Source organism: Galeopterus variegatus, unplaced genomic scaffold (assembly GCF_000696425.1).
Source record: "Galeopterus variegatus unplaced genomic scaffold, G_variegatus-3.0.2 Scaffold4085, whole genome shotgun sequence".
In the NCBI taxonomy this organism is placed as follows: domain Eukaryota; kingdom Metazoa; phylum Chordata; class Mammalia; order Dermoptera; family Cynocephalidae; genus Galeopterus; species Galeopterus variegatus.
This window is the reverse complement of record NW_007730196.1, coordinates 50,016-59,329: the sequence shown is the minus strand read 5'-3', so window position 1 is coordinate 59,329 and position 9,314 is coordinate 50,016. Positions and strand designations below refer to the sequence as shown.

The window sequence follows — 9,314 nt, the reverse complement described above, 5'->3', positions numbered from 1 at the left end:
ATGTGACGTCCAGCCTCTGCACCAAAAGGCATGTGACATCCAGCCTCTGCACCAAAAGTGCCGCCGGCTCTTGGTCCACCAAATTCTTGGAACCCATGAGACGTCCACCTGAAACACAGATGTCCTGGGGGCACAGGACAGGGACTGTGCAGTGAAGGGTTAACCTGGCAGACCTGGGCTGTCCACACCCTGCACATTCCAAACAAAGGTCTGGCCTTTGGCTCCTGAGAAGAGACCTCTGCCCTTGGAATGTCCTGCCTGAGAGGACAGTCTTTGTGTACCTGGGCCTCAGGCCACCCGGTGGCCTACACTGACACACCAACTGCATGAGTCATCGTGGGGCCCCGGGCTACCTCCATGGGCGCCTCCGCCACTCCCCCAAGCCCCCCAGCGGGCGCCTCCGCCACTCCCCCGAGCCCCCAGCCTTTCTGCTCACCTCACTACGTCACCTGACACTCTGCGCACCACGGGACGAGCCTGTCCGCAGGTCTCGCCGCTCAGACCACTTTCGTGGGCGCCTCCGCCACTCCCCCAAGCCCCCCAGCCTTTCTGCTCACTTCACTACGTCATCTGACACTCTGCGCACCACGGGACGAGCCTGTCCGCAGGTCTCGCCGCTCAGACCACTTTCGTGCTGGAGGGGAGGGGGCTGACGCGCCCTGACCGACAACCCTCCCTCCTTCAGGGCTGCGCCTCCCGCGGGCGGTGGGAAGCGATGGGGGGCCTCCTCTCCTCGTCCTTTAATGCACGAGGCAGCCCCTCTCTTCCAGCACGTTCGCGCCCGTGAGAGTTCCCGGCTAGACGGACTGACGCCCCACCCTGTGCGGTTTGTCCTGTATCACACACATGCCCAGACCTCAGAGCACTGGGACTTTCTTCCATCCCTCGGTCTATCCGTTTTGTTGACGTCTGAGGGAAGAAAGCAATGGAGGCATACGACGGGCTGGGACCGGAGGGCAGCCGGGCAGGGGGCTCCCTGAGGTGGCAGCCCCTCCGCACAGCAGACGGCGCCCAGGGCAGGTAAACACCGAGGGCCCGACGCTGCTCTGCCGTGAACGGGGTCTGTTACCATGAATTCGGGGAAACACAAAGTGAATTTTAACACATTTATAAATTAAATGCACCCACCCTTTTTACATTTAAAATTTTAAATCTGCCCCGAAAATGAGCAAAGTGGGAAAGTTAGTAACAGGTGCAACACTAGTTGGTTGTGTTTATATCCAAGTGGGTGAAACCATAACTAACACAAATAAACTCTATTAGTCGTTCCTGAAGCCCGGGGTGAGGGCTGAGTCCTGACTATCAAACAGTCCCCCAGAAAGACCCACCACCCGTGGTCACACCCCAAGCCCCCTGGACACACCCCACATCCCCTGGAGGCCCCCACGCCCCCTGGACACACCACATGTCCTCTGGACACACCCCACGCCTCCTGAAGGCCCCCACGAACCCTGGACACACTCCATGCCCCCTGGACACACCCCACGTCCCCTGGACACACTCCACGCCTCCTGGAGGCCCCCACGCCTGCTCTCCCTGGCTCCAGCCCTGAGAACTCGGCCCCCGCCCCTTCTGCCATGCTCAGGACACTCTGTGTGGTCAGTGCCGATGGCCCCCACAGCTCATGTTAATCCCACAAGGTGGCAAGGTCTTGTCCTCAGCCTGGTCTCCTGCAGTTCTGTTCTGCACAGCAAAGGTGGCGATGCCAGGCCCAGTCCCCGTCCCTGCTCAGCCTCCGTGGAGGGGCACCCCGTGCACCAGGGGACCAGCACCACTTCCTAGGACCCAGCCCTGTACCCGGGCTAGGGCCTGGACCCCTGCCCATGGCACTCTGTCCACTGGCTCGTCACTCACTAGCCACCCGGGTCCAGGCCCAACGTCCTCTTGACACCCTGACCCACACCTGCTGCCACAGCTCCTCCTGTCTGCGCCCCCTTCCAGCACTCGCCTGAGCGGAGGAGAGCACCTCGGCTGGTCTACTTTCCCTTTATGCTCTTTTATTTAAAAGCCATTTTCGGGTCCAATTTGAGGATACTGCAAGGAGCAGTTCGGACCCACAGACAAAGAGAAAATTCTGAGCCAGCTCATGTGGACAGCCTTGTTCTTCAGGCAGAGAGGATGCCGGTGCCAGAGGCCAATCAGCAGGTGAGAGTGTCTCCGTGCGGGCAGGTGAGAGGGGCGGCAGGTGAATTACCATTCACCCGGAGGGTACCCAGGCCGGAGCAAAGTGGCTGGTTTCTGCCTGAGGGTCTTGGCTGGGTCTGGGGCAGGGGCTGCATCTCGGGAAGCCCCAAGTGGGCCCCACACCTCTTCCACCCCAGGACCTGGGCTTATGTTCCTCAAAGTCACGAGGGGGATGGGTCATCCACTCAGCAAATGCTCACTGGCATGGTGGTGTCAGCGCTGAGCTGGGGCAGCCGGGGCTCTGGGAACTTGAGGCCCAGGGAGATGCCCAGAGCGGGCATCACAGAGCCACACGCATGCAGACCTCGGTCCTCAGTTTAGGAGGGCACACACTGACACTAGGTTGGGAACATTCTCTCATGTTGAGCTGCCAAGGCCCCTTGAGAGGGGGACAGAGCAGGAGCAGAGACATAGAGGTGGGACCCCGCAGCGCCAAGGCCAACTCCATGGCCAGCGGCAACATGGGAGGGAACCTGGCTCTCCCGTTGACACTGGCCTCCTGGGTGTCACAACCAGCAGCGCCCAAAGACTCAGCGCTGAGCCAGCATGCAGCAGGTGCTCCATAAACTCAACATCACTCTGAGCAACACTGTCCTGCACCCGCAGCGTGTGTGCCTGGCGGTCCCCAAGCCAGGCACGACCCACACCCCAGGGCCCACCGCCCATGTCCTACCGGCCCTCGGCTCCACCGTCCGGTTGGCCCCTTCATCCATGAACACAAACCGCCCTCCGCCAAAGTCCTCCAGGTAGTCGGACAGGTACAGCAGCGAGGTGTAGTCGAAGGAGCCGTAGGTCACCTGTGGGCAGAGCCGGGAGGGAGCGGTCAGACATCCCGGTCCTTGTGCGGAGCGAGGCTCCTGATACAAGGCCGGGGCCTGCGAGCGAGGCCCTTCAGTCCCTCCAGCTTCAGGACAGCCTCTGCCGCGTGCACATGGGGCGGCTTGTGCGGAGCGAGGCTCCTGATACAAGGCAGGGGCCCGCGAGCGAGGCCCTTCAGTCCCTCCAGCTTCAGGACAGCCTCTGCCGCGTGCACATGGGGCGCACCTTCCCCTGGGATTCCCCGCACAGCCAAAGTGTCTGAGCAGCTGCGCATGGCAGACGCCTGAGGTGACGGCCACAGCCGGTGACGCACGGGAGCGAAGGCAGCGGCCGAAAGCACTTCTGCGTGTTTCTTCACGGGGGGGATCCCAAACTCTTTTTTTAATTGTGGTAAAATACACATGAAATAAAATTTACCATCTTAACCATTTTCAGTGCACAGCTCAGTGGCATTAGGCACATTTACACCACTGTGTGACCGTCACCACCGTCCACCTCCAGAACGTTTTCATCTTCCCAAACCAAAACTCTGTCCCCATTACATTAAACACCAGCTCCCCATCCCCCGCCCCGGCCCCTGGCCCCACTGTCTACTGTCTGTGTGAATCTGACCACTCTAGGGACTGCTCATGAGTGGAGTCACGCGCTACGTGTCCTCCTGTGACTGGCCCCTCCACTGGGCACAACGTCTCGAGGCTCATCTGTGCTGCAGCACCCATGCTCTGCGAGTGACAACTCAGCCCACACCACACCCTGGGGGCTGGGGAACGTGGTCACTGCGTGGGAGCTGCTTCCCCACCAAGTGACTGCCCTGTGGAAGGGGACGGGGGTCTCTGCCCGGCTCAGCCATCAGAGGGTGGAGGAAAGAGATGCTCTGGGGAGGGAGGGGGATCCATTACATTAAACACCAGCTCCCCATCCCCCGCCCCGGCCCCTGGCCCCACTGTGTACTGTCTGTGTGAATCTGACCACTCTAGGGACCGCTCATGAGTGGAGTCACGCGCTACGTGTCCTCCTGTGACTGGCCCCTCCACTGGGCACAACGTCTCGAGGCTCATCTGTGCTGCAGCACCCATGCTCTGCGAGTGACAACTCAGCCCACACCACACCCTGGGGGCTGGGGAACGTGGTCACTGCGTGGGAGCTGCTTCCCCACCAAGTGACTGCCCTGTGGAAGGGGACGGGGGTCTCTGCCCGGCTCAGCCATCAGAGGGTGGAGGAAAGAGATGCTCTGGGGAGGGAGGGGGAAGGGGTCACGCCCACACTGACAGAGCACCCCCCACGTGCGGGACGCTGAGCTGGGCGCAGTCACACTCCTAGAGCCACGCGGTGCCGTGCAGAGCCCAGACTGGAAGCCGGACTCCAGGGCTCCCGGTGTGGGCGAGTCGGTGCACTTCCCAGGCCGCACCGATCCTCCAGGAAGGGAATCTGCGCCTCCTCTCGGAGGTGGCTCCTGCCAAGGGCCTGGCCCCGCTTGGTGCTGAGGAGCTGGAGGCTCTGCTGTCATGTATCCGCACAATCAGCTAGGGAAATCCAGTCCCAAGTCGTGCCCTGGGGAGGCGGGCAGAGCCGCACCCCTCGGGGGGCCAGAGGCTCCTCCTGTCGGCTTCCCTCCTCCCTGCCTTCCTCCTGCTCCCGGGACGCCCTCCCAGAAGCTTCCCACACACACATCCCTGGCCAGGCTCTGCCTCGGGGAGCCCAGAGTAAGACAGTTATCGACTGAGCAGAGCGGGTACAGAACAGCGCACCGCCTCCTGCAGAAAAGGGGATCCAGGCCACACTCCACAACATAACCTGCCATTAGTTGCCTTATTTTAGGTGACAGGAAGAAAAAACATTGCCAAGTTTTTTTTTAAATGTTATTCTTTACAACTGACAGAATGCAGTGTTTTTATGCATTTGCTTTTATACACATAAGGAAATCTGAGAAGGAGTTCCAAAATCTCACCATCTTGGGTATCCAAGTAGATGAGGGGCTACTGGGGAAGGATGGAAAACATTTCACTATTCACTTTTTATGTTTTTTATGTATTTTTATTCAAAGCAATTAAATTTAAAATAAAGTACGCTGAATGGAGCTCCAACAGAACAACATGAAAATCACCCAGGTTTTTAAATAGTTCTGTTTCACTGAAGCAAACACCTTTGCTAATTAGAAAAATACAAATTGGGCCGGCCCGTGGCTCACTCGGTAGAGTGCGGTGCTGATAACACCAAGGCCCCGGGTTCGGATCCCACATAGGGATGGCCGGTTCGCTCACTGGCTGAGCATGGTGCTGACAACACCAAGCCAAGGGTTAAGATCCCCTTACCGGTCATCTTTAAAAAAAAAAAAAAAAGAAGAAGAAAAAGCAAAACTCAGGGGCTGGTTAGTTAGCTCAGTTGGTTAGAGCACAATGTTGTGACACCACGGCCAAGGGTTTGAATCCCCTTACTGGCCAGCTACCAAAAAAAAAGAAAAAGAAAAACCTCAGAACTTTGTTAATACTGAACATGTAGTAATATTTTCATTGCTCACTGTTTATCGGATGCATGTTCAGCCATCAAACAGAATGAAATGTTTTTACTCTTCCTATCAATAATTATAATGCTGACCATTTTTTCCAGCCTAGTTTTAAACCATTGAATTATGCTTTCTTCTCTCTTTAATGTGATATTTTAGCAATGTGTAAGGCCTTCTGGCTACATATACATCCTCTAGAATCAGCAGTTTTATGTATTAATGTTCCTTGTTAATAGTCGTGGGTCCGCAGAAGGCTGGAGAGATGCTGACCAAGGACAAGCGGCTTTCCTGGCCCTCTCCTGTGGCTTGTTCTGTGCTGGTGAACGTCCAGGGACAGCACATACAGGAAACAGAAAGGGGGACAAAGATTTCCCAGCATGGGCCACTATGGTCACGCAGGCGGCAGCAGCTCCACAGCAAAGTGCCCGGCACCCAGGCTGCTGCCACCAACACTCAGAGCACCTGAAAAGGCTGGGGAGGTTTAACTGTAACCCCAAATCTTTGGACCCCTCAATTTGTCTTGTTCACTTAGGTTTACTGTTTTAATGACAAATAGCAGAAGGCCAAGACAGAGCAAGTCGACTGGACTCTCTCCCCTCGACTAACTGCAACTAAAAACTGCAGAGTGAAAAAAGAAGCCACCTGAGGACTCAGAAAAGCAAACCTTAGCAGGCAGACGTCAAAACTCGAATAACAACCTGAGGGCGGGCCCAGTGGAGGAATTGCATGGGGTATGGATGTTAAAAACACCCCCTGTGCTGAACAGCTCGGGAGAACCTTTGCCCTCTCAAAGGCCAGCTGCAGCCAGCGAGCTGCATAGATGAAGTGCCAGCACTGTGGGCACCCAAAAACCTGAGAGAGCCCTTCTGTGGCCAGAGGAACTGGAAAGGGATGCTGTTGTCTGAGGCCCGTGGGGGATCCCTGCTATTTCTCCTCTTTATTTTCTTGCTGCTTCATCCTGAAGGTGGTCCCACGTCACACAGAATTCACTACTGCATGAAGGGCTAAGAGAGAGCTGGCTTCTGGCAGGAAGAACAGGGAAAAGGGGTCCCTGCAAGCCACAGAGTATGGGGCAATTCCCTGAGAGGAGAGAGCTGGAAAAGGAGATACCCTAAGTCTGTACATGGACCAATACAAGTCTTTGGCTCACCCCACCCCTCCCCCAGCACATGTGCAGAAGAGACCAAAGCCTTCAAGGACTGGACTGTGACACACACCACCATCCGAGCTATCCACAAGTGGTGCATGCCATCAACCAGACCCACACAGCAGAGCAAAGGCTTTGAAAACAACCAATATTGGAACTACCACCCACAGAGGGCAAGACACAGTCTGTGGTCTGAATGGAACCAGACTGCCTGCCTGATAAAAGAAATCACTCAACATTCTCCAGAGAATTTTGAGGATCCAGAGTCTCACAACATTTAAAATGTCCATGATACAATTCAAAATTATTCAATGTAAAAAGAACCAAGAAAATCTAACCAATTCTCAAGGGAAAGGACAATCAATAGATGTCAACCATGAGATGACCCAGATGTTAAAAATATCAGCTGAATACTTTATCCATCTGCCAATCTCCACCTTTTAATTGGAGTGTTTAATCCATTTACATTTAATGTAATTACTGATAAGGTGGGATTTATATCTGCTAGTGTGCTATTTTTTTTTCTTTATGTCTCATGTCTCTTTGGTCCTCTAGTTCTCCATTACTATCTTCTTTTGTGTTAAATATTTTCTAGTGTACCATTTTAATTCCCTTGTCATTTATTTTACTATATATATTTTTTGTTTTTAGTTATTTTCTTAGCAGTTACGTTGGGAATTACAATTAATATATTAATTAGATTTATAACAATTTAGTTTAAATTAATACCAACTTAGTTTCAATAATAAAGACTTTGCTCCCGTATAGTTCCATTCCTTCCCTCTTCCTTTGTGCTGTTATCACATAAATCATGTCTTCATACACTGAGTGCCTGTCAACACAGATTTATAATTATTGCTGTATGCATTCGTCCTTTAAATCAGACAAAAGAAAAAAGGAGTTACAAACAAAAAACACTTTTGACCTCCCCGTTATGTTCACCTACATAGTTTCCCGACTGACACTCTTCATTTCTTCATGTGGATTTGGGATACTGTCTACTGTCATTTCATGTCATCCTTTAGTATTTCTCACAGGGCAGGTTTGCTAGTGATGAATTCTCTCCATTTTATTTATCTGGGAATGTCTTAATTTCTCCCTCATTTTGTAAATCTTAAAAATTGAGATATAGGGGCCAGCCTGTGGCTCACTTGGGAGAGCGTGGTGCTGACAACACCAAGTCAAGGGTTGATTGCTTACAACACCAAGTCAAGGGTTGAGATCCCCTTACCGGTCATCTTTAAAAAAAAAAAAAGGGTTTTCCAGTAATTATATGTTGGGAGTGGGGAAAGGATATCTGCTTCATCCAGCTCCTCTGTAAGATCCCCTTACCGGTCATCTTTTTTAAAAAAAAAAATTGAGATATAATTCATCTATGATAAAATTTGCCATTTTAAACTACAATTCAGTGATTATTTCATATGTCCACAAGGTTGCACAATCATCACCACGATCTAATTCCGGAATGCTTTCATCACCCCAAACAGAAACCCCGTCCCCATGAGCAGCCACTCCCCACCCCACCCTCCCCTGGTTGCCCACCCCTGGAGATCACTAATCCACTTTCCATCTTTATGGATTTGCCTGTTCTGGATATTTCCTATAAATGAAATCATACCACACGTGGCCTTTTGTGCCTGGCTCCATTCACTGAAAATAATGTTTTCGAGATTCATTCATGTTGTAAAATTTATTAGTACTTTGTTCCTTTTTGTGGAAATGTATACATTTTTGTTGAAAACTGGGCCCTTAATATAACCTGGTGACTGTGGAGATAAGACTCTATCCCACCCCCAAGCCTAGTATTGCTGCTCTTTGTTTTTTGCTTGTTTAGTGACTTTTCTGAACTAATTCCATAAAGCCCGTGTTCTCTGTCATGAATGGTGCGGCCATGAAGCCTCTGAGTGCAGCTGCTGGCTTTCAAGGCTCTCGTGGAGCTGGGGAAGGGAGAGCTGTGGGAACGTTAAGCCCCTGCAAAGCTCACTGTTCTGAAGGAGAAGCAGAACATTTTCCTAAATGAATGCTCCCTCGACAGTTGCAAGCCTTTGCTTATTTTCCAGAGTTCTGACAAGGTTGATTCTGACCATTTGCCCCAGTTTTCTTGTTGCTCTGACGTCCTTACTCTACTGTTTCACTAATGTCCAGCCTAGACGGCAAAGCAGCTATAACAACCATGCTCTGTGAGGTAAAGGTGAACACTCTTGAAATGAAGAGAAGTTCTCAGCAGTTTAGTAGAAACTATAAAAAAAGAATCAGACGGAAATTTTAGAACTGAAAAATACACCGAATAGGCTCAATAGCATACAGGACGTAAGGGAGAAAAGAGTCCATGAACTTGAAGACAGATCAATAGAATTACACAATCTGAAGAACGGAGGAAAAAAAATTTAAATGAACAGAGCCTCAGGGATCTCTGGGACAATATCAGAAGCTCTGATATGCGTGTCATTTGAGTCCCAGAAGGAGAAGAGAAAGAAATTAGTGCAGAAAAAAGTTTAGAAGAAATTTTGAAAGACTTTCCAAATTTGGTAAGTCCAAATAGCACAAATATAAGAGAAACCGTTTTAAAGCTTTCAAAATGCATTTAAAACCAGCACACAATGGGGCCGGCCCGGTGGTGCACTGGATAAGTGCGCCGCTTGGGAAGCGCAGCGGCACTCC

At 52.1% G+C, this 9,314-nt stretch overlaps 1 protein-coding gene across 1 annotated transcript in view; it reads right to left on the bottom strand.

The window, feature by feature from the left end:
- The window catches only part of OGFOD3 (2-oxoglutarate and iron-dependent oxygenase domain containing 3), a 35,812-nt gene that overhangs the window by 7,905 nt on the left and 18,593 nt on the right, over positions 1 to 9,314 (bottom strand). The window contains exon 7 of the mRNA XM_008586703.1: positions 2,858 to 2,981. Coding sequence (XP_008584925.1) covers positions 2,858 to 2,981 — 124 coding nt within the window. The remainder of the gene's footprint in view (positions 1 to 2,857; positions 2,982 to 9,314) is intronic.